Genomic DNA, 26,527 nt, shown 5'->3' on the forward strand with positions numbered 1-26,527 from the left:
GATGCAGAAAAAGCTTTTGATAAAATCCAGCACCGCTTCTTGATAAAAACCCTCGAACATCTAGGCATACAGGGAACATACCACAAAATAGTAAAAGCCATTACGAGAAACCCACAGCTAGCATACTCCTAAACAGACAAAAATTGGAACCATTTCCCCTGAAAACTGGAATAAGACAAGGATGCCCACTCTCACCCCTCCTGTTCAATATAGTACTGAAAGTCCTGGCTAGAGCAATCAAAGAAGAGAAGGCAATCAAGGGTATCCAAATAGGAAAAGAAGAAGTCAAGTTATCTCTCTTTGCAGATGACATGATTGTGTACCTTGAAAACCCAAGAGAATCTGTTAAAAACCTCCTTACACTGATAAAGGCCTTTGGCAAAGTCTCAGGATATAAAATAAATGTGCAAAAGACAATTGCATTTCTTTATATCAAAAATAAACAGAAACCCAAATAAAAAACACAATTCCATTCACAATAGCCACACAAAAAAATGAAATACCATGGCATCTTCCTAACCAGAAATGTGAAAGACCTTTACAATGGAAACTACAACACACTGCTCAAAGAAATCAAAGACGACACAAACAAGTGGAAAAATATCCCATTCTCACAGATTGGAAGAATCAACAATGTGAAGATGTCCATCCTACCTAAAGCAATCTACAGATTTAATGCAATATCCATCAAATTACCAGCAACATTCTTCTCAGACCTAGAAAAAAACAACACAGGAATTCATATGGAAACACAAACGACCAAGAATAGCCAGAACAATCCTCAGAATAAAAAACAAAGCAGGTGGTATCACATTACCAGACTTCAAACTTTACTATAAAGCTAGAATAATCAAAACAGCTTGGTATTGGTACAGGAACAGGCATATAGACCAATGGAATATAACTGAGATTCCAGAAGCAAAACCTCAATTTCTCAACCAACTCATCTTTGACAAAGCCTCCACCACCTACCACTGGGGAGAGGAGAACCTATTCAGTAAATGGGGCTAGGAAAACTGGCTGACCACATGCAGAAGATTGAAACAGGACCCCTATCTATCCCCATACATAAAAATTAACTCTAAATGGATCAGAGACCTAAATGTAAAACGTCAAATCATAAGAACCTTAGAAAATGTAGGACACACCCTTATGGAAATTGGAACTGGCATCCAATTCCTGAACAAAACCCGAAACCCACAGGTCATAAGAGAGAAGATAGACAAGTGGGACCTCATTAAACTGACAAGCTTCTGCAAAGCCAAAGAAACCATCAAGAGAGCAGGGAGACAGCCTACAGACTGGGAAAAAATATTTGCCTATTCCAGGTCTGACAAAGGCTTAACATCTTGGATCTACAAGGAACTCAAATGTGCTGAAAAGAAAAAAACAAACAACCCCATTATAAAATGGGCAAAAGATATGAACAGACACTTCTCAAAGGAAGACATCCGAGCAGCCAACAGAAACATTCAGAAGAAACATTCAGAAGAAACAGATACACGAAGAAACATTCAACCTCACTAAATCATCAGGGAGATGCAAATCAAAATCACACTGAGATACTACCTAACTCCAGTCAGAATGGCCATTATCAATAACTCAAAAAATAACAGTTGCTGGAGAGAGTCTGGAGAAAAGGGAACACTTCTACACTATTGGTGGGAATGTAAACTAGTGCAACCTCTGTGGAAAGCAGTGTGGCGATTCCTAAAAGCTCTAAATATCTACCTCCCATATGACCCTGCAATCCCCCTACTGGGAATATACCCTGAAGAACTCGAATCACTCTATAAAAAAGATATCTGCACATGTATGTTTATCGCAGCATTGTTCACAATAGCAAGAACCTGGAAGCTACCATGCTGTCCATTGAAAGAGGACTGGATTAAAAAATGTGGTATATATGCAAGATGGAATACTACGCAGCCATAAAAAATAACAAAATCATGAATTTCGCAGCAACCTGGATTAAACTAGAATCTATAATACTGAGTGACCTCTCACAGAAACAAAGATCTGAGTATCACATGTTCCCACTCATATAGTGGACCTTGATCATCCAACGTAATACCATAAGAAAATGACTGACGGTGGTGGGAAACTATGGGGGCGGGGGAAGGGAGATGGGATTAATGGTAGTAAATATCTGTCTGGGGACGGGGAGACTCCTCTTATCAACAAGGATGCCTGAATGAAGCACATTTGTATACCTAACCCTTAACTGTACTCTACAATATCATAATAAAAAATATTGATTATTAAAAAAAAAAAAGTCTGCTTCAATGCTTGTTGAAGAAGTGGAAGTACCCATTTCCAGTCCTAAATTTAAAATTGTAGACCCACCAATGGCAAACCCACGTATGCTGTAACCAAAAAGCTCTATAAAAACAGCTTGAAACTGAGGGTTGGGACTCAGGTTTTAGGAGCCTACTCCTCCTGAGACTTCTGGAATAAACACTTTAAATTCTCAAAAAAAACCAACTTCTTGAATTGCACACTTTACCTTTATATAATGCCCTTGTCTTTTCTATTGTTTTTGGTTTAAAGTCTGTGTTATCTGATATAAGGATAGCTACTTCTGCTCAATTTTCTTTTCCATTTGCCTGATGTTATTTTTTTTCTACCCATTTGCTTTGAGTCTATAATTGTCTTTGGCCAATAGGTGTGTTTCTCATAGCAAATAGTTGGGTCTTGCTTTTTGTTTGTTCATTTGCTTAACCCAGTTTGCCACTCTGAATCTTTTAGTGGTTGTGTTTAGGTCATTTATTTTCAGGGTTAATACTGACATGTGAAGTTTTGTTCCTGCAATAGTGTCATATGCTAGCTGCCCTGGGGTTTCCCATGTGTAGTTGCTTTATAGGAACTGTGAGCTTTGTACTTATGTTCTCTTTCATGACAGCAAGATATGTCATTTCATCTTCATATTTAGAACTTCTTTGAGCATCTCTTGAAGAGTCAGTTTAGTGGCAACAAATTCCCTTAGTGCTTGTTGTCAGGGAAGGGCTTTATTTCTCCTTTGTTTATAAGTTTAGTTCGACTGAATTCAAAATTCTGGACTGGCATTTTTTTTTTCTTTAAGAAGGCTGAAAATAGGCTCCCATTATTTTCTGACTTATAGGGTTTCTGCTGTTAGTCTAATGTCCTTTCCTGTATAAGTGATTTGGTACTTCTATCTTGTTGCTCTTAGGACAGTTTCTTTCACATTGACTGAAGAATCTGACAACTATATGCTTTGGTGAGGTTCTTCTAGAAATGCATCTTGCAGTTCTTTGAGCTTCTTGTTACTGGATGTCCTGATTTCTCTGAAGATCAGGGAAGTTTTCTTGAATTATTTCCACAAATAGGTTTTCCATACTTTTGACTTTAACTTCTCCCTCTGGGATGCCTATGATTTGTAGGTTTGGAACATGATCCCATATTTCTCGTAGGCTTTGCTCATTCTTTTTAGTTCTTTTTTTCTTTATATCTGTCTGACTGGGTCAATTCACAGGACCTGTCTTCCAGCTCTGAGATTCTTTCTTCCACTTGGTATAGCCTACTGTTAAAGCTTTGAACTGTGTTTTGTATCTCCACCAATGAGTGTTTTTGTTGTTTGTTTCTTTTTAATGTTGTTAATCTCTCTTATAACCTCCTGAATTGTTCTGTTAGTTTCTTTGTGTTGGTTATCAGCTTTCTCTTGCATCTTGTTGAGCTTGTTTATAATCAGTATTCTGAATTTGTTATCTGACATTTTAGGGATTCCATTTTGGTTAGGGTCTGTTGTAGAAGAGTTAGTGTGCCCCTCTGAAGGGTAACAGCCTATATTTTCATATTTTCAGAGTTGTTTCCTGGTTCTGCCTCATCTGGATGAACTATGATGGCTCATCTCTATGAGTTTCTTTGATATAGACAGCCTGTATATGTAGGATTTCCCAAGTATGGGTTGTAATAGAAATATACTGAGGGTGTGGGCCAGCTTGCTGCCCCCTGTAGGGCTGGAGTGGCATGGGTCTTGGGAAGCTTATCTTGCTCCCTGGTAATGTGTGCTGCTGTCAGCAGATTACCTGTTGTGTGGCAAGTTGCTCAACCTCCAGGACAGCAGGTGGCACCTATGGGTCAAAGCTGGCCACTGTCAACTAGCCTTGTTAACTGGAAGCAGCTCTCTGCTGTCTCAGGCAATGAGCTGGTCTCTGCCCATCAGCTCACAGACCACTGTCCACCTGTTTCTCAGTCACTCTCACTGCCAGCTCTGCCTGGCCTCCCAGATCCACAGTTGCCTACAGCAGGCAGCATCCATTTTTCTAATGAAAAGTCAATCATTCTTATTTTTGTTTCCCTGAATCTAATATTTGTGTGTGTGTGTGTGTGTGTGTGTGTGTGTGTGTGTGTGTGTGTGTGTGTGTGTCTTTTTTTAAGGTTTCTTTCATGCTTTCTTTTGTGGTTTTCAACTTCTTACTTATATATGACTAGGTGTGGCTTTCTTTTATTATCATACTTGAGTTTCACTGACCTTTTTGGATCTGTGGTTGATGTCTCTCATTAATTTTTGGAAAATTCTCATCCATCATCTCTTCAAATATTTATTATGATCCATTCTCTTTCCTTATAAGATTCTCGTTAAGATATATGTTAGAATGTTTAATATATTCCCCCGGCTTCAGATGTTCTATTCATTTTTTAATTTCTTATTTGTCTCCTATGCTTGTTTGGGCAATTTCTATTGACCTGTCTTCAAGTTCACTGATCTTTTAATTTTGTTCCACTGTGTTCAATATCCTATTAATCCCTTCAAATGAATTTTTATTTTTGATATTGTCTTTTTTGGTGCAAATTTTTTGGTCTACTTTCTATTTCTTTGTTAAATTCCCTATCCATTTACACATTTGTCCGCCTTTCGGCTAAATTCTTTGGCATTTGACAATGGTTGTTTTAAAGTCACTGCCTACAAGTTCTACTATTTGAGTCACGTGGGAGTCCGCTTCTACTGACTGCTTTTTTCTCTGGATAATAGGACACATTTCCTGTCTCTCTGTCTGTGTTGACTATGTGCTAGTCATCACTTATAAAGGCGCAGCCGAGAATCATGTAAATAATACTCATCAGCAAAAAAGGTCTGGCCCTGCTTTGTTGTTAGCAGCTAGTAGGTGATCTATTAACAGGTCTGGACTTTGCTGTACCTCGAAAGAGATTCAGTTCTCTGCTCTTAACAAATAATTTGAAGGACCAACCAGGCCCTCCTCTTTCATCAGAGCTTTGACCGCAAACAGTTGCAGGGTCTAGAGATCTTTCCCTGCGTCACACTTCAGCTTCCCCGACCACGTGAGAAAATCTGTTTTAAAGCTCAGTCATAAGCCTTTTGGGCTGAGGAAAGGGCCTTTTCCCCCACATTCACCCTCAGCTTACTATACCTCAAAATATTTCTCTTTTCCTGTCCTTCTCCAGCCTTTAAAAAACTGCTAAGATATATTTGGCAAGGTCATATGTGTCTCAAACTTGCAGAATGATCTTGAGCAAACCACAAAGTGCAGTACTTCAAGATTCTCTTTAATAAAAATAAAAAGGATAGACAAGATGATTCTTAACGTTCCTCTAGCTTTCATAGTTCATTATCTGTATATTCTATGATCTATCAGTATTTTCTAGTCAATATCAGTTTGGTAATGTGTTATTAAAAACCATAATCTATTAATTACATATACAAGAGCAAATCATTAAGATAAAAAAGCTGTGTTACTTGGAATTTCATGATTTTTTAAATATTTGAATAATATCAAACTCATATGTAAAGTCAGAACTGCCCAAAAAATACTCACAAAGGAAATAAACTCTGAGGTATATCAACTTGCAAATAGAATATAACTTAAGTTTAGGTGAAGACACTCACCCATCCTCAGTTTCCTTTAGTAGGCGACTGGCAATTCGGATCAGCATGCAGTAAGCAAACTGTGATTTGAGACCAGATTTAGTAAATTTATTCAGCATCTTGGAAACAGCAAGTCGATCATTCTTTCTAAGGTGATAAAGGACTCCCAAGGCATGGTACTAAAGAGTAAGAAAAAAAGTAGCATACAGCTTAGAAAGAAGACAAAATACTTACACAAAAATAGAACCACACAGAACTCATGAAAGATTTTTAATAAGAAGATACCCAAGACAAATGCACATAAATAGAGTACCTCTTTCACACTGAACTAAACACAGGCAAGACTGAAAGGTTAAGAGTTTCTAATTTATCCCTGGAAGCTGTAAACTGAGACTGGATAAGTATGAAAGAGAGGACATACAATATGAAAATGGCCTATTAGGTTTAACATTGGCTAACACATAAGGGCTATCTAGTCCAAGGCTTTACCAGTGTTAGCCATCTCTATTAGTGGCTTTAAATCATCAGTGGCTATCTCAGTAATTAAAAGACTCACCTCCTAAAGCAGAATAAAGGAGTGCTACTACCATGATACTTAGCATAAAAATAGATGATCAAAGTTAGGAGAGTGAGAATGGTTCCCAAGGGAAAAATTACTACTCTGTTTCTTCATAATTGAACATGTAAATATGAAAAGTTGTACACATTAATAGGACATAAATAAATACCTTCTCAAATATAGCAGGGTACTTTATATAAAACTGCTAGCAAATAATTTGATCTTGCTCTTCTTAATAAAGAATAGCCTAATAAATATCAAAAGGAGATCCTTTTGACAAAATGATTCCAAAGTTTCATAAAGTAAAAACCCAAACATGATTTTTATAATGTTTATAATCAGGGCCCAAGCAACGTAGAATTGAATTATCTTTTCACACAAATTTTTCAAATAAAAGACCACAAAGCACCATCAAGGACTTCTAGAATGAGCAGCTCAATCTACTACTGAACACAAGAATCTTTCCCTAGTATTTCTATGGAGGTCCTCTGGCGTCTACTAAACACTTGAAGGGCAGCAGTCACATGGCAGTGATCATAATTAGTGAGATTCCTACTGGAGTATACATATATACTGGTAGGCTGCTTAACATGCCAAAAAGTTTGCCTTTAATTAATGCTTATGTGAGGAATCAATCTGCTGCCCTAACATATAGCCTTCAAGGAGCCAATCCTGAGACATAAGCAAATGTGATTTGATGACAGTACCTGGACCATAATATTATCACTTGATGCAGCTTCTTGGGCTTCATTGATCCAGCGCTTAACCACATCATAGCTTATCTTCATCATGTGCTAAATACAAAAAACAATGAGAACAGATCACGTACGGTCACTGAAAGTTTAGAAATATAAGTTAGTTTTCTTAGAAAATCACTAACAGATATTTTCCAAAAGAAAGAAAACTTTGTAGCTTCATCTCCTAGGGTAACTGACAAACCAGGAACATCTTCTCCAATACCCCTTGGCAAAGGTAAGTATATATTTGTTAGCTCGAAGAGGTGTGTAGAAGGAAGTAATGAATGGGAAGGAACAGGAAGGGATGAACAGGCAACAAGGTGGTAATTAATAATGTTAACATTGTAAATTCTACTTCCAGGAAACTCTCTTGGAAGAAAGAAAGAGTGCTAGTATATTCTGTTTTAAGACTCAACCAATTACATTCCAGAATCAGGAATTCTTGCAATTCAGATGTCTCATGCGTTCACACATTAGTAATTGATTTTAACCAAATACAATGTGATATGTTTTAATGAATAAATTGTGTTCTGATGAAAAACAGAAAGAAAAGCTATTAATAAGACAAAGACTACTTCCTGGGAGAAAATTCAGAAGTGGGACAGGAGGTTTTGGACTGAAGGAAGCAGGACACCAAGGAAAGCAGAGGACAAAGAGACAAGAGGTAAAATTCCTAAAGACAGGTCATAAAGGATGATTTTAAATTAAAGATGACAGTCCTTGGTTTCTTCTCATCCTGTCTCACCCTTACTCCCATCTTTAGTATACAATGTAACTTTTGGCATCCCAAAACCTTTCAAACATAAAAACCTTATGTTTTTAAGTGCCCGTTTAAATTGCTCTATGTTCCTCTAGATAAAACACACTTGGATAAATAGAGAGGCATACATATTTTTAACTGTTTCATTTGTGAGATAATCATAGTGATACTTTGTTTTACAACTGGAAACCATGCCATGCATAAGAACTAGACAGGGCCTTGATCACTTACTAAGGAAGATACCAGTGCTGAACTGGATACACTAGAGACTTTATCCACAATGGCCTGCTTCATGTATCTTTCAATGGCTTGCAACATTGTTCCCTAATAACATTAAAAAAGGAAAAACTGTTAAAACAAAACACTGTCATGCAAAATTACTACTTCAGAATAATTTTTAAAAACCAGTGACATATGTATTTCTGTGCAAATACTTAGAATGCATTAAAAGGATTATCATATAAAACAATAACAATAACCCAAAGGGAAGAACCAGAACAACAGAGTGGACATTTCAAGAAAGAACATTTAAGATTATATATAAGGAAGAATAACTGTTCAACAATGAAATAAACTATCTCAAAAAGGAGAAATACAGCTTGAAAGAAGTATACAAACAAGTAGAGGCAAAGGTCATCAGGGATGTCATAGAGAAATTCCTAAATGGAAACAGAAACTCCTTCCTAAGTCGTGAAGATACTTTTATGTAAAAGGCGTATGTTATATATGGATCTCAATGAGTCTCATAAACTAAATGTAATCCCTGGTTAGCTCAGATGCATAATAAATTAAATGTGTAATATACCACTATGGTGAGCCATCAACACGAAATCCTCTGGAAATAAAGTTATTTTTAACTGTAACTGGGAAAAAGCTTAGCACTGGGAAGCTGGTGGCAGATAAAAATGATTAAAACTGTGGTCAATATCCAGGGAAAGGGGAGTTTTATTGGCAGCACTGTCATGGTCAAGTCTTAACACTACCAATTTAATGCTAAAAACAAAAACAACCACAATAAAACAATAGGACAGTAATACATAATAAATATATATATAAATATAAAAATAAAAATATTTAAATATAAAAATATATTTAAAAATATATATATAAAACGATTTCTATTTCTATTTCTCCTTCTAGAATCCAGATTTACAATTTGGTCCTGCTCAACTTTGAAAAAGAGAAGAGGTCAGGCACAGTGGCTCACACCTATAATCTCAGCACCTTGGAAGGCGAAGGCAAGAGGACTGCCTGAGCCCAGGAGATTGAGACCAGCCTGGGCAATATGGCAAGATCTCACCTCTACAAAAAAATAAAAAAATTTGCCAGGTGTGGCAGCACATACTTGGGAGGCTGAAGCTTGAGAAGGATAGCCTGAGTCCTGCAGGGTGAAATTGCAGTAGCCATGACTGTGCTACTGCACTCCAGCCTGGGCGACAGAAAGAGACTCTGACACACACAAAAAAATACAAAAACACCACCTGGGCAAATTGGTGAGACTTCATCTCTACAATAAACCAAAAATTAGCCGGGCGTGGTAGCGCACGCCTGTAGTTCCAGTTACTTGGAAGGCTGAGGCAGAGGGATCACCGGAGCCCAGCAGGTCGAGGCTGTGGTGGCTGGGAGAGGCCACTGCACTCCAGTCTGGGCAACAGAGTGAGACTCCAACTCAAAAAAAATAAATAAATAAAAATAAATACAAAAACAAAAACAAATACAACACTTTTAGAAGGCTGGAAATATACACATAAAATACACCCAAGCATGAATATATAGCTATTATTCAATCTGCTTGGTAAAGCCTGAGCTGCCCTTCATTTTAACCTTTCCTACTCAGATTTTCTAGAAAGGGACAATCTAACATAATACTATATGACCTCTCCAGGTATAACGGACTGGATCAAGGTTAAATACCTAACTCAGACACAGGTGGATACAAGCTCCTGGCCTACTGGTAGCTAATCAGATTCTCTATCTTACATATTTGAACCAGAGGGCCTGAGTCTGGTAAATGATGGGTCATGATAGTAAATTTCTTAGAAGTATTTCTGCAGCATTCCTTAGAGCTGCCCCATTTCTTGCTCTGGTGTCTGGCTGAAAGTTTTGCCTTAAATTCTGAGAGATCTGAGTCCTATAATAAAGCCTTTTCTTTTAAGATTAATTTGATTGAATTTTTATTTCCTTTCGCTTGCTTCTGTAAGTTAGTTTTCTCTATAGATTTGCCCTCATGACTACAACAGTTCATGAGGGCAAATCTATAGAGAAAACTAACTTACAGAAGCAAGCAAAAGGAAAAACATCTGAAGGAAAAAGAAAGCCTAGAGCCACACAAGTCTTTCTGCTGGTCATGTTTCTCTTATCCTGAGACTCACAAAGGCAGACCGGGGAGCCCTACCACATCCTATGGCCACCAGCAGATAGCATGGTGTTCCTTTCAATAATTCAGTGAAACGGAACTTACATCAGTGATTCTGCAGAGGGCCCTGATTGCTGGGCCTCGGTACACATCCTCCTTTCCAGTCATATCCTTAGTCAGACTAAGAAAAATCAAATTAGTTAACATGAGATTAAAATCTTTTCTCCCGTGCAGTTCACCCCACCTAATTCCCAGTTGTCCCATAATGACCTTAATGCAACTGCTGATTTAATGAATATTTATGGAGTATATTCTTTGTATAAGTGCTAAACTATCGGGTACAAGACTGTTCTAAATCTTAAGAATATGGCAATGAGCAAAACAAAGACCTTCGCCTTCACAGAACGTAAAGTCTAGGAGGAAGAGAGATAATAATCACATAATACAAAAAACACCTCATAATTTTAGATACTGATAATTGGCTAAAAATAAAATAAGTACAATGGTATAGAGAGTCCTAGGCTGACATCGCCCTCAATCCTAGCCACCCATCAGACTAGACATAACTTTTTTAAAAATTAACAATGATTAACTCTCTCTTCTGGCATAGCTTTCTAAAATGACAGTCATCAATGGCTTCAGTTCTTTCTGCTGAGCTTCAAAAACAGGCAGAGAAGTGTGAGTTGAGACTGAGCTACAAACTCCCCTGCCCATACTGTAAGAGGTCTGGCCTTCTACCCAGCTTCTCCTCTGTGCACTAACACCTCCCCAGAGCTGACTGTCAGCCTACCCTTCCAAAGCTCCGCTCAGATAATCTACAGGGGCCTTCAGCTCTGACTCACACCTCAGGACACCAAGAGGAAAAAAGTGTGAAGAATTCTTCTCTTTTCCAATTATAGAAGTAATTTATTCACATAACAATACATTTTCAGGGCCAGTAGCGGTGGCTCACGCCTATAATCCCAACACTTTGGTAGGCTGAGGTGAGAGGATTGCCTGAGCCCATGGGTTCGAGACCAGCCTGGGCAACTTCACAAGACCTTATCTCCACAATAAATCAAAAAGTTAGCTGGGCATGGTGGCATATGCCTGTAGTTCCAGCTACTTGGAAGAGTAAAGCAGAAGGACTGCCTGAGTCCAGCAGGTTGTGGCTGTGGTGGCCCTGGGCATGCCACTGCACTCAGCTTGGGTCACAAAGTGAGACTTGAACTCAAAAAAAAAATAAACAAAAAATACATTTTCAAAATATTCAGAAACATAAAAAGTATAGTATTTAAAGGTTTCCCTCACTTTCCTAGTCGTTCTTTAATGCCACTCAATTAGAGATAACCACTGTAAACAGTTACTTGTTAAGGAAATTTTTGGAAATGTATACAACCACAGAGATTTATGAAAATGTGTGCAAATAGGCCAGGCACTGTGGTTCACACCTGTAATTCCAGAACATTGGGCGGCCGAAGCAGAAGGACTGCTTGAGGCCAGGAGTTGCCACTAACCTGTATAACATGGTGAGATCCTGTCTCTTTTCTTAAATTAAAATATTATTTAATTTAATAATATAACTTGAGAACTTTTTTCATACCAGCACTTAATTTTTTTTTAGATATCGATACATTTTAAAATATCTAAAATACCTTCTTAGTGGGAGCACAGATTTCCACTGTTCAGATAAAAATAATAAATAATCTACTAACCAGTTTTTTTTAATGAACATTTTCATTTTTCCTTTTTTTTTTTTTTTTTGAGTTGGAGTCTCACTCTGTTACCCAGATTAGAGTGCAGTGGCTGCTCCCAGTCACTGCAGCCTCACCTGCTGGGCTCCGGCGATTCTTCCGCCTCAGCCTTCCGAGTAGCTGGAACTACAGGCGTGCGCTACCACACCCGGCTAATTTTTGATTTATAGAGATGAGGTCTCGCCAAGTTGCCCAGGTGGGTCTCGAAGTTGCGGGCTCAGGCAATCCACTCACCTCAGCCTCCCAAAGGCGCGGGATTACAGGCTGAGCCACCGAGCCTGGCTTTCATTTTTCAATTAGATTAAGAAACTGAGTCTTTCAGTTTAGAACAATATAGGCATCTATATGTATAATAATAGAAATTATTTATTTATAACACAAAAAATTAAAATGTCCATGATTCCTGACAAATGCTAAAAAATAAACATTTTAAAAGGGGACAAAGGTATTTTTAAAGTAAGAATGCCAAATAATAAATGTGAGAATAATGACAGAAATATAAAAAAAAAAAAAAACCACCATGTTTAACCACCAAAGTAATAAATTCAGACAAGCATCATTACACTGGGTAAAAGAATGTTGGGGAAGTAAACAGGCACCCACAGTCCAACAGAAAGATATTCAGTTAACTTTTGTGAAACCAGCATCGTGGGAATTCATGTGATCCATGTTGTTTTTGTTTACCCCAAATGGTAGCCATTCTTCCAACTTAATGATTCTTTGTAAATTTTCACATTGATTGGAAAGTCATCTTTTTACATATTCAGGTTTTTGCACTGCATGGAAATATCTCTTATGTGGTAAAATCATCATTAATTTTGATCTATTACAGTACTTTCTGTTGCATTATTCTGTTTTTTTCCTTTTCAATACAAAATCATTTTAATTATTGTATCGTTACACATTTGTACCTGGAGAGTAGGATGCCCTCGTGATTATTTATCTAAATGATCCTGGCTATTGTTACCCGGACTGTTTCAGATGGGACTGAGACTAATTTGCCAGTATTCTATTAACATTTTGCTTGGAAGTGTCCCGCATTTATATAGAGGTTAACAAAGGGAGAATTATTTCCATTTTGAATGCCTTTAACTACACATAATTCCAGCAGTCCCTCTGTAGGCTCTCACTCTTTTTTTGAGTCGGGTCTCACTCTGTCATGCAGGCTGCATGCAGTGGCACAATCACAGCTCACCACAGCCTCCTGGGCTCAGGTGATCCTTCTGCTTCAGTCTCCCGAGTAGTATGGGACCATACCACCATTCCTGGCTAAGTTTTTAATTTTTTTGTAGAGACAAGGTCTTGCTATGTTGCCCAGGCTGGTCTCGAACTCCTGGGCTCAAGCAGTCTTCTCACCTTGGCCTCGCAAAGTGCTAGGATTACAGGCAGGAGCCACTGTGCCCAGCACTAAGTTCACTTTTCAATATGTCATCACTTTTGTATACTATTATAAATTGGACCTCTCCTTTCATTATATATATTTTTAATAGTTTTTGAATACAGGAAAACTTGTATTTAATCTCCACAGAATCTTTATGAGAAGGGATTAGTATTATTCCTATTTTTATAGATGAGAAACAGAAAGCACAGAGTGGTTAATAATTTGTGTGAAAAGTAACAGGGATAGATTCAAATCTAGACAATCTGGTGTATTATACAATCATACTAAATAATAATAATTTTTCTACCTCTTTTCCAATATTACATTCTGATTTCTTTCTACCTTATAATCATATTAACTAACACACAACAGTGGCAATATTTGGTCATTTTACCTTGTTCTAGATTTAATGGGAGTGCTTCCTGTTACCTATGATATAACTTTGGGTTTAAGATATACTTTTCACTAGGCTTGGTGGCTCAGCCTGTAATCCCGCGCTTTGGGAGGCTGAGGTAAGTGGATTGGCTGAGCCCGCGAGTACGAGACCTGCCTGGGCAACTTGGCGAGACCTCATCTCTACAATAAATCAAAAGTCAGCCGGACGTGGTAGCACGTGCCTGTAGTTACAGCTACTTGGAAGGCTGAGGCGGAAGGATTGCCGGAGTCCAGCAGGTTGAGGCTGCAGTGGCCGGGAGCGGCCACTGCACTCTAGTCTGGGTGACAGAGTGAGACTCCAACTCAAAAAATATATATATATATACTTTTCTTTTAATTGTGTCAAAGAATTATACACTTCTTCCTGTTTCTCAAAAGTTATTTTAAAATAATAAGTATTGAATTTTGACAAATACCTGTTGGACAACACATCAAGGTAATCATGTGGTTTTTGTCTTTAATCTAATAATATAAGAATATATGAGAAGAATTCCTCAGATTAAAGAATCCATGAGATAAAACCTCTTTACTGTGAATTCTATTTGCTAAAATTGTATTTAAGATTTTTCTATCAGAAATAATATGCAATTCAAAAAATTTTCTGTTCAGTACTATTAGTATTATTATAGAGAAAAGTTGAAGTAGAATTAATTTCTTCTACAGATATGATGGTTTACTTAAATTTTCTATCTCTTCTAGGGTCAATTTTGGAAGTTTATATTTTCATAGAAAATCACTTCAAATATTTTTCAAGTTTATTTGCATCAAAGGGTACAAAATACTCTCACAATAATTGTTTGAAACTTCTCCATATTTATCATTATGTCACCTTTATTCCGATTTTGTGCAAGATTTCTTTTTTTCTGAATTGGGTTTATTTATCAACATTACTGTTTTTCTCTATTAAATTTTATTAATTTTTGCTTTACCTTTATTATTCTCTCCCTTCTGCTTTCCTTTGGCCTAGTTTATAATTTTTTCCAACTTCATAAGTAAAATATTTAATTCATTTGTTTTTATTATTTTCTCAGCAGATACTGTAGGCCGAAACACTAAAAATACAGTCCAATCAACCCCATTTCCATTTGTTTTCCTTTTCCAGCTGGAAAATTAAGAGGCAAACTTCTACCTCTCGGTAGCTAGGATACAAACATATAACCTAAGAGCTACCAAGTAGACATAACCGAGTGAGACCTGAATACATAGGTAGGCAATATGGAGGGAAATAAGGTCTTGAGACGGACACAGCTGCTCTTTCTGGTAAGGCTATGATGGAACTTAGGACATTTAGTCTTGAGCTTATCAGTTATTAAGGGCAAGTAGTCACAGCATCAGATGTTGCTTAAGAAATTCTGTAGTGTGGGCATTTTTCCCTGATGCAGTTTTCTGGTTCTGTAAGATGCAAGCTTGGCTCTCTGGACTTGCAAGAGACTCTGTGAATCAGATTCAATTGTCAGCAACAGAGAACTCTGGAAGATGCACTCATTTAGTAATGTAAATGCTAATCGATATGGATTCTCCTCTGAATATAGCTTTAGTTGAAATCTTCGGTTTCAATTATCAGACTTTAAAAACACTCTGCAATCTCAATTTTCATTTACATATTGTCCCCAAAGTTGAGAGTTTCTTTTTGTTTTCCCATTTTAACATGTCTAGGTATTATCTGTTCAACTCCTTTTCAAAATAAGTGTATAGTTTGATTTCACTGTAATGAGAGAATATAGTCCCTCCTATATTTCCACTTTCTGAAATTAAGATGTTTCCAGGGGTTGAATGTTGAATAGTTTGTGTTTCCTGAACACTTGGAAAGGTGACTTTTCTATTATAAAGGTATGGTTTTCACAAATATTAATTAATCTTTGTACAGTATATTTTTCATATCCTTTACACCCTTAGGTTTTTCTTTTTTTATAATAGGGGCTGATAATATTTTATAACTTTCTATTGCATTTTTGTGATTTTTGGTTTATGTTGATTAATAAATGTTAATAAATAGGTTAACTACATTATTAACCATGTTAATGATTCATGACAGTTCTAGTCTCATTTTGAATATTTATAAAGTACCCCTTTTTTGTCTCATTCAAAACTTTTTGCATTAAATTCAATTTTCTAATATTAGTACCATGACCTGAGCTTCCTTTCAGCAGTGTTTGCCTCGTATGATTTGACCCATCTTTTACACTTAAACTTTGTGTTACCTTGCTTTATATGCATCACACTATGTAGCATATACCTAGTTGTATGTTTTTAAAATCTAATTCGTATTTCTTTCAATAAGCAATGTTTGGTGTTGGTTCTGTCCATTTGTTTTGCATTATATCTCTATGTTTAATACTTTAATACTTTGTTTCCTATAAGGCAGTGCTATCTAACAGAACTTTCTGCAATGATGGAAATGTTTCACGAGTCAACAAAAATAGCCACAAGCTACATGTGGCTACTGAGCACCTGAAATGTAGCTAGTGTGACTAATGAACCAAATTTTTTATTTTACATAACTTTAATTAATGTTCACTATAATTTAAGTAGCCATATATAACTAATGGATACTTTATTGGACAATGCAGCTATAAGAGCTGTGCTTTATTCTGCTAAGTGTACATGTTTTCTTCCTGAAATATGGAAGATTTATTGTCTAACTTAGTTCTTGTGTGGCTGCCATAAAACTTTAGATGAGATAGTTGAGCTATAAAAGCTAAGAAAATTAATTCACATAAACTTCCTTTCTTTCATCTGCCCTTCCGTCTATCTCTCAATTTTTGTCAGTTCACTCTTTTTGTATTTTCATGGACTGTAACATGTATATTTTATCTTTCATCACAGTTCCTACAGTGGCTTAACCTTTACTTCTGTAAGTGAATAAATTCAATGCTTACTAGTAACTCGTTTCCTATAAGCTATTACAAAATTCACTCTTTTGATTGAACCTTTGGATTACTATAGCTTGAGTTTTTTGTTCATGGGTGTTATCCCTGAATTCTTCCAAGTGTGAAAGTCTGCTTGTTGGCCCTGAGTCTGCATGGCATCTTACTTAGCCATACTATTCTTGGACCTCTATTCTTCTAGGAACTTTGCAGTCACTTCCCGCCCCCTCTTTGCTGACATGGAAAACTGTCATGAATGGTTAAGCCACACTTAGTTTTTCTCACTTTTAAAATGACTAGCTTTTTCTGCCAGATGCCTTAAGAACTGCTTCTCTTCAGAGTACAAGTTAACCAAGATGCATTTGGTGTTGGGCATTCTGCTACAATTTTTGATGGAATACAGCAAGCTATTTTAATATGCAGATTTCTTTCTTCCTATGTCAGGAAAATTTTCTTCTCTTTTATCTTTTAGTATTTTGGGTTTTTTCCTCTATAAACTGGGCTTCTGCTTCAATAATGACTAATGTTTTCCCCTCTCATCTCTACTAAACTGCTTTAATCTTTTTCTTTTCATTCTGCACTTCAATTAGTATCTATTACATATCAGGCACTGTTTCAGACACAGGATATTTTAGTAAGTAAAAACAAGAGAGATCCCTGCTCTCACAGGCATACAGTCTGACAAAGGGGACAAGCTAGTAAACATTTCAGGCTTTGCAGGCCATGTGACCTCTTCATGACTACTCAGTTTTGCTGCTATAACATAAAAGCAGTCACAAATGACACATATACAAGCCTCTGGCCTGGAGAGAAGCCAGGAGATACACAGTATTATTCCCAGGCCTTGAAACCTAAAGAAGTTTGCCCAAGTGGATTCTGAAAGTGTTTGCTAATGGTAACTCCTTCCTCTCCTTCCATGATCCCTCTTTTGGAATGGGAATGTATGTAATTGGTATTCCATGCCTGTATTTTGGGAACACATAATTTGTTTTCTTGTTTCACAGGTCCAGAGATGAAGAGGAATTCTGCCTCAGAGTGAATCATACCTAGAAACTCACCTGTGCTGGATTTAGATGACTCAAAATAATGAGATTTGGGACCTCCAAGCTACAAAAATTACAAGATTTTGGATTTAAGTTGATGTAAAAGGTTTAGACCTTGGATGACATTACAATGTGGTAAATGTATTTTGCATATAGGATGGGTGTAAATATTTGAGGACCAGGGAGAAGACTATAGTGAGCTAAATAATAGCTCCCAAAGGTATCCAGGTCCTACTCCCTAGAGTCTGTAAATTTGCCTTTTGTGGCAGACATGATTAGGTTGAAGATATGGAGATGGGGAGATGGCACTGAATTGTCCGGGTGGGCCCTAAACGTAATCACAAGTGTCCTTAAAGGTTCAAGGCAAAGGAAGATCTGGCATAGGAAATGGGAAATTTGACAATGAATTAAGAGGCTGGAATGACAAGAGGAAAGAGTTAGGATTCTAGGAATGCAGGCAGCCTCAAGAAGCCAGAAAATGCAAGAAAACAGAAAGAAGCACCTCTGCCTAGACCTCTGACTTTAGCCCAGTAAAACTGATTTTAGACTTCTACCCTCCAAAGCTGTAAAAGAGGAATTTATGTTGCTGTAAGTCACCAAGTTTGTTTTTAAGTTACCAAGTTTGTGGTAACTTGTTACAGCAGCATTAGGAAACTGATGCATAGAACTGGCACATTTTCTCTGAAAAGGGCAGTTAGTAAATACTTTGCAGGTTATATGGTCTCCTCGAAACTACTCAATTCTGTCACAGCATAAAAGCAGTCATACATAAAACATCAAAAAATAGGTATGGCTATGTTCTAATAAAACTTTATTTTAAAAATTAGGCAGTGGTTTTGGCCTTGGGCCATAGTTTGTCAATCTATGCTCGATATCTCATCTTAGCTAGGACTGCCCTAACAGCAAAGGCTTGCACACAGGCAGTTTATTTGGAAATGTGTTTGGAGGGAGAAGTGAATGAAAGGAAAATGAACAGGAAAGAAGGTAAAATCATTATAAAGACATTTTCTTGTGTGAGCCACTGGTGCCAACAGCTGGTTATTTAATATGCAGTCTTCTGAGGCGCTCTATGAAATACGAGGTCTGACAATTAAGTTCACAAACTGGTCACCGTGCACTTACGTTGGCAGTACTATACAAACAACTCTGTAAGATTTCATAACCTTAGTATATTAGTGTCTCAGAGCTGTGTTTGTATCAACCTACGGCAGTGTCTTGCTGAGTGGCATTCATTACTGCAGTTGCATGTTTTTGTGTACTGTGTCATGAGAATGTCAGAGCTTGAATTAGAGCAATGAATAAACATGAAATTACTTGTTAAACATGGCAAAAGTGGAATTGAAACCAGAGACATATGAGTCCAAGTTTATGGGGATAATGCCATGAAAAAAACGGTAATGTACAAATGGATTAAACATTTTTCTGAAGGGGCAGAAAGTGTCACTGATGAAGAGAGGTCAGGACAGCTAGTAATGAGCCAAACTGATGAAAACACTGCAAAAATTAATCGAATCATGCATCAAAGTCATCAGTTGACTGTGAAAAGCACTGCAGTCCAAATGAACATCGATAGAGAAACAGGAAAATCTTAGCTGAAAATCTTGGCATGAGAAAGGTGTGTACAAAATGGTCCTGAAGGAGCTCTTTCATCACAACAATGTACCAGCTCGCACAGCACTGTCTGTGAGGGAGTTTTTAGTCCGTTAACAGCTGTATTGGAATACCCTCCCTACTCAGCTATCTGGCCCCCCAATGACTTTTTTCTCTACCCAAAGAGAAAGGAGATATTGAAAGGAAGACATTTTGATGACATTCAGGACATCAAGGGTAGTACAATGACAGCTCTGATGGCTATTCCAGAAAGAGTTCCAAAACTTCTTTGGCGGTGGACTAGGCACTGGCATCAGTGCATAACTTCCCAAGGGGAGTACCTCAAAGGGAACCGTAATGATATTCAGCAACAAGGTATGTGGCACTGTTTCTAGGATGAGTTTGCAAACTTAACTGTCATACCTTATACAGTATTCTGAGTTGTCAGTTCCTTTTCTTTAAGCACTTTAAAGATGGTGTTCCACTGTCTTTTGACTTCCATGTTTTTTGATGAGAAATCCAGTGATTTATACCAAAGTTCTCCTATATGTCACCTGTCAAGTTTCGTTAGCTGCTTTCAAGAGTTCGTCTTTATCTTTGGTCTTCAGCAGTTTCAAGGTGTGTCTGGATATAGATTCCTTTCATTTGTCTTGTACACATTTCATGAATCTGTAAATCTGTCTTTCCCCAATTTGGAAGCTTCCAGTCATTATTTCTTCAAACATTTTTTTCTGTACCAATCCATTTCTCCTCGTCATTCAGGACTTCAATAACATGAATGTCAGGCTCTTTGATCTAGTCCCGCAGGTCAGTGGTGCTATTTTTGTTTTCAATCTTTGCTTCTTTTGTCAGATGGAATTATTTCTATTGGTTGACTTTCACTGACCCCTTACTCTGACATCATCATTCTGCTACTGAGGTCAGTCAATGAATTTTTTTACTTTACATACTATACTTTGACATTTCTAAAATTTTCATTCGGTTCTTTTTTTATATGTTCAAGGCTGAGAATTTATCTTTCTGTTCAAGAATGTCCACCTTTATGGAGCATGGTTGCACTACTAGCTGCTTTTAAAGTGATTAATCCCAATTACTGAGGCATTTCATTTTGGAGTTGTTCTCTTTTCATTATCTTTTCCCTTAAGAATTGGTCAGACTTTCCTGGTTGACTGGTTTTGGACTGTATCCTGGACATTTTGATTATAATATCATGAGACTCTGGATCCTATTAAAAGCCTCTGGGGAATGCTGACTTTTTTGTTTTAGCAAGGAATCAACCCAGTTATTTTCAGACTGCAAGTTCTGCTTATCTTCTGTGCATATTGGTTCCCACATTCATATTTCAAAGCTCTTACTATGTTTCTCTACGTGTATTCCACACATAGCTCCTTTGATAAGGCAACCATTCCTCCAGCGGTCTCCTCATGTCATTTCTCCCATACCCTGGCTGTGTAAGACACCATTTCCCAGTTCTTCTAGCCAGAAATACGGAGTTGCCCAGAGTTTCAGATCCCTGCTCTATTGCATAATCCTACGCAAGTGGGCCCACCTCAGGACGAAGAGGTAAGACAGAAAGAAAAAATAGTAATGTGGGTATCTCCCTAACTCATCACACAACAGAAACCCCTTTTCCCAATGAAAGATGTCATTTCAGGGTCTTAGGTACCCGCAAAACTGCTGCTATACCACAGTCAAGTCGCCCTACAGCTACAACTGAGGCTGACCTCAGGACAGGACTAGGAGAGAAAAAAAATAAAATAAAAACAAACAATAGTTCTCCCCCATGCTCTCCAGCTTACAACCCCCACCCCCACCCCACCTTTTCTAACTTGTGCTCAAGCCAGAAAGATGGGTTTCTTTCTGAATCTTTGCTAACCCTCCCAACTACATAGTTTCCTGATTCAGACTGTCCTTAAGTCAAACTCAGGCTATAAAGAGGAAAAATAACCTCACTGTTTCATATATATTTCATGCATTACATGCTATTTTTTCTCCTCAATTCACCTGCTATTATTTACCATTTGGAGGCCTCAGGTAGATGTTTCTGTTTTCCTGTCCAGAGACTTGTCTGTAATCGTGAGGAAAGGAGGGTACACTAGTCTTACTTCATCTTGGCTGGAATTACAAGTTCCTAGGCTTTCACTGTTATTCACTGCTGTTCATTTCATTAAGCTTCGGAGAAGAAAGTTTTATGACTTGGCATCACTTCATCTTCTTTCCTCAAAAGTCTCCCACAATTTCATTTTAAAAAAGAGTAAGTGCTAATCCAAATACATCAAGGCAGTTGGCTTGCAAACTGGGCAGGAGGAAGGGAAGGGAAGGGAAGGGAAGGGAAGCAAGAGATAGAAATGTTTCTCAACATCCACTAAACCCATCTTTCTCCACTTCTGCCTGTAGGTGAGTGCTTTCTTGAGGTAGAGAGGAAAATATATAATCCTTACGATTCCAGCCCACTTGCTTAAAGAAGAGAGAAAATGGATTACCCTTTGCTTAATTCATTTAACAGTCTTTTATTGCATATCTAATATATGAAAGTCGCTTTTTTAGGTATTCATGATACAAAGTTATATAGGATATGGTTTTTGCTCTCAAGAAACTAATAGTTCAGAGGGCAGAAATATATGCAAACAAATAATTACAGTACAATGTATTAAGTACTAGAACACAAGAAAACAACAAAGTGTTATGAAAAGAACAGGAGAGACAATGACTAATCCATCAAGATAAACAGGAAAGTCAGTATCTGTAATGATATATACCTGAACTATGTGGAAAAGGAAATAGAATAACTCCAGGTATAAGGAGAAGCACATAGAAAGATATAGAATATCAAATGGCATGATGAGTTTGGGAAACAGTTACAGCACTGATATGAACCCCAGGGAATACTTGTATTCAGGCAACAGAAAAAAAGCAACCACTGCTGAAGAAGAAAACTGAGTCATCAGAGACAAGCGGAAGTCCGGTACTATGGTTTCCAAAAGCTGAAGATAACAGAACTCCAGGAAATATTTAACCATGTTAAAATGTAAACTGAAAATCAGCCTTTGGATTTTGCAAAGTAAGCACTTACTGGAGATCTTTGAGAGAGCAGTACCACTACAGTGGTGGCTAAGTCAGATTATAATACTATCTCATTTCCTTCCCTTTTGTAAACCAAGTTCTAGCAGTAAACCTCATAAGTAATCTTCAGGGACAGCAGCACCATTCAAAGAGAACAATTCAAATAGGCTTGTTTGCTTCTTACCAAGTACACAGATGAACTTGGCTTCGAAATTCCCTCAGGAACCACAACAAAGAATTTTCCTTCCGATACCTAAATCTACACATTATTCCCACAACTGATTTCAACACTGCCTGATAACAGTTTCTAAAACCCATGTATTTCTTCCTAAATCATAGTCTACCAACTGCTTATCTAATTTTCCGAAACTAGGATAACTCATCACATGCTCATACCCAATCCCCACACTACTCCCTAATGTTAGTGATGAACCATCCCTCAGGACTCAACTCCAGAATTCTAAGTAATCTTCAGAGTAAGACTTGCACTGAGTAGGTCCCATCAGAAGGGGTTTGCCTTCTAATGATGGGTAGAACAGTAATAATCAGATTTTCAATAGACTTGACCATCCCTAAGCCAGTAATTAAATTCTAAATTTTTTTTTAAAACAAGGTTACAATTTACATAACACAAAAATGGGCAACTCCAGTGTGCAGGTAGATTAGCTTTGGTCACTGTGATTACTCATGCAACCTCCAAACAAAATAAAATGCTGAACATTTCCATCATCCCCAGAAAGTTCCCTCATACTCATTTACAATCAGGTTCCTCTAACACACCAGACTTCTGTTTCTATCACCACAAATGAGTTTGGGCTGTTCTTAGAATTTATATAAATACAATCATCCAGCATATATTCTTTTGTGTTTTTTGTTGTTGTTATTGTTGTTCCAACATATTTTAGAAGTTTATTCATACTGTTGGCTGAATCAGAAATGTGCTTCTTTTTACTGCTGAGTAATAGTCCATTGTATGAATATACCACAACTTGTTTATCCATTCTCCTATTGATGAGCATTTGGGTAGCTTCAGGCCTAGGACTACACTAATATGAGGGGACTTCAAAAATTTTGTAGAAAAATGGAATTAAAATATAAAAATAAAAACTATAAACTCTTTTTCTCAACATAAGCTCCACCAAGTTCAAGACACCTCTGTAAGCAATTATACCAGTCATTTAATCCATTCCTAAAGAACTGAGGGGCCTGAGAATTTAATCATGTCAATGAAGTATTTTTTACATTATTAACTGATAGAAAACGGGTGTCCTCTTAAGATTTTTTGAAGATTAGAAAACATAAGAAAGTCAGAAGGAGACAAATCAGGATTATACAGTAGATGCCTAATGTTTAAATATGGAAGCTCTCAAAAAACTGTCCTGATTTGATTAGAGGAATGAACAGGAGCATTGTTGTGGTAGAAAAGGACTCTCTGGTAACACTTTCCCAGGCGTTCTTCTGCTAAAGTTTTGTCTAACTCTCTCAAAACACTTTCATAATGAGCAGATGTTAGCCTTTGGTCCTCCATAAAGTCAACAAGTACAATGGCTTGAGCATCCCAAAGAACTGTTGCCACGACCTTTGCTCTTGATGAGTCCACTCTTGCTTTGACTAGATTATTTCCGCCTTTTGGTAGCCCCTGCTTTGACTGTGCTTTGACTTCAGGATTGTACCAGTAGAGTCATGTTTATCTTCTGTTACAATTCTTCTAGGAAATGCCTCAGGATCTTCTTCCTACCTGTTTAAAATTTTCGCTGAAACCTCTGCTCTTGTCTGTGCCTGATCTGGGTGCAACGGTTTTGGAAAGCATCAAGTAGAAAGTTTGCTCAACTTTTTCAGTCAATTGTGTCAAACTTCTAATTGTATAAGCTGAACCGAGATGTCTGTGGCATTGGCTACTGTCTGTGCTGTTAATCATCAGTCCTCTTCAACTAGGGTATGACAAGATTAATTTTGTAACCACAAATTGATGTAGATGGTCTGCCACTGTGGGCTGTAACTTTAGTATCGTCATGTCTCTTCTTAAAACAACTTATCCATTTGTAAATTGTCATGTCTTTGGGACACTGTTTCCATGCTTTATCATAAAGCATCAATGGCTGGGCTCGGTGGCTCAGCCTGTAATCCCGCGCCTTTGGGAGGCTGAGGTGAGTGGATTGCCTGAGCCCACAGGTTTGAGACCCGCCTGGACAGCGAGACCTCATCTATACAATAAATAAAAAAATCAGCCAGGCGTGGTAGCGCATGCCTGTAATTCTGGCTACTCGGAAGGCTGAGACAGAAGGATCACCGGAGCCCAGCAGGTGAGGCTGCGGTGACCGGGAGCGGCCACTGCACTCCAGTCTGGGTGACCGAGTGAGATGCCAACTCAAAAAAAAAAAAAAGCACCAATGATTTCACCACTCTTCCAAGCTTCATCATAAAATTGATGTTGTTTCTGCTACAATTTTAGCAGATCTCATGTTGCTCTGAAAGGGGCTCTTTTCACACTGACGTCACATCCTTCTTATGCCTCAAACTAGATCCTGTTCAGATATGTTATAACAAGTTAATATGAGTTTATTTTGGTGCAAAAATTTTTGACCACCACGCATATTTTTTGTAATGCACTTTTTAAGACCTCTTGTAAAGCTGTCTAGTACAATCTTTTGTGGCCATATGTTTTCATTTTTCTTGGGTAAATACCTAGAAGTAATATTACCAGTCACAGGGTAGGTATATGTATAATTTAATAAGAAACCATCAAACCTTTTCTAAGGTGATTGTATCATTCTACATTCCTACCTACAGCGTATGAGAGTTTCAATTGTTCCATATATTTGGTATTGGAGCGAGCTTTTTGATTTTGGTTTGTCAGGCTTTTTGATTTTAACCATTTTAGTGGGTATGGTATGATAGCTCATTAAAGTTTTAATGTGCATTTCCCTCATGTCTAATAATGTTGAGAACAGTGTGCTTATTGGCCATATATAAATATTCTTTGGTGAAGTGGCTGCCTTCAGGTTTTCTTTTTTTTTTGAGTTGGAATCTCACTCCATTGCCCAGGCTAGAGTGCAGTGGCACACTCACGGCCACTCCAGCATCGACCTGCTGGGCTCCGGTGATCCTCCCACCTCAGCCTTACAAGTAGCCAAACTACAGATACACGCTACCATGCCCAGCTTATTTTTTATTTATTGTAGAGATGAAGTCTCACCAAGTTGCCTGGGCTGGTCTCAAACCCACGGGCTCAGGCAATCCATTTGCCTTGGCTCCCAAAGTGCTGGGATTACCCACTGAGCCACCGAGCCCGGCCCAGGTTTTCTTTATCTCCATGGTTTCTTGCCAAACTAACAAATTTTCTATAAGTAGAATGGTCTTCTACAATATTAGTTTTCTATTCCTGCTATAACAGATGACCACAATACATGTCTTAAAACAACACAAATTTAGTATTTTCAGCTCTGTTGATTAAGTCCAACATAAGTCTCACTGAACTCAAATCACTGTGTCATCAGGGCTGTGTCCATTTCACATGTAGAACATATTCACCTCACTCCAAGATTCTCCCAAAATCTCTACACACTGCAGCATCAATTCAAAGTCCTAAATCTCACTGACTCAAAAATCTCAATGTTTTATCAAAATCATCTAAATCAGGTATGAGTGAGACTCTTGGTATAAGCCACCCTGAAGCAGAATTATTCTCCATCTATGAACTGTGAAACTAGAAAACAAGTACCCTGCTCTCAAAATACAAAGTTGGGACTGCCATAAGATAATAGTTACAGGAATTCCCATTTAAAAAGAGAGAAATTGAATGGGAAAGTCCCTGGTCTCAAGCAACTCTGAAATCCAGCCAGGTAATGTGGAACAGGTTTCTGGGCAGAATTCTGTAAAGTTCTCAGTTCCACCCTACAGGTCTGCACCTCTGCCCTCAGAGTCATCCTTCCTTTTTCATAAGAATTAGCTTGTATTTAAAGTTGAGCCATTTTATCAGCTTGTGAGAGCTTAGCGATGCTGACAACCTTCTTTTACTTTGTCCTCTCTCTGTCCCTTTGAGTTCCAGCTGGTAGTGTTTCTGCTGACATAAGGTTCTCATGGTAGACATGTGGGTCTACCATGTCTCCGTAAAACAAGAGGTTCACCCACAGATCCTGCCTGGATAATCCCTTCTCT

The 26,527-nt window shown here is 37.7% G+C and overlaps 1 protein-coding gene across 1 annotated transcript in view; it reads right to left on the reverse strand.

The window, feature by feature from the left end:
- The window catches only part of LOC103271394 (coatomer subunit gamma-2-like), a gene marked incomplete at its 3' end in the record, with an annotated part of 64,346 nt that overhangs the window by 13,368 nt on the left and 24,451 nt on the right, over positions 1–26,527 (reverse strand). The window contains exons 6-9 of the mRNA XM_008068870.1: positions 10,363–10,438; positions 8,133–8,225; positions 7,112–7,198; positions 5,867–6,024 (exon numbers count right to left, since the gene is read on the reverse strand). Coding sequence (XP_008067061.1) covers positions 5,867–6,024; positions 7,112–7,198; positions 8,133–8,225; positions 10,363–10,438 — 414 coding nt within the window. The remainder of the gene's footprint in view (positions 1–5,866; positions 6,025–7,111; positions 7,199–8,132; positions 8,226–10,362; positions 10,439–26,527) is intronic.

This window comes from Carlito syrichta, unplaced genomic scaffold (genome assembly GCF_000164805.1).
Source record: "Carlito syrichta isolate Samal-C Ts95f unplaced genomic scaffold, Tarsius_syrichta-2.0.1 Scaffold311617, whole genome shotgun sequence".
Classification (NCBI taxonomy): domain Eukaryota; kingdom Metazoa; phylum Chordata; class Mammalia; order Primates; family Tarsiidae; genus Carlito; species Carlito syrichta.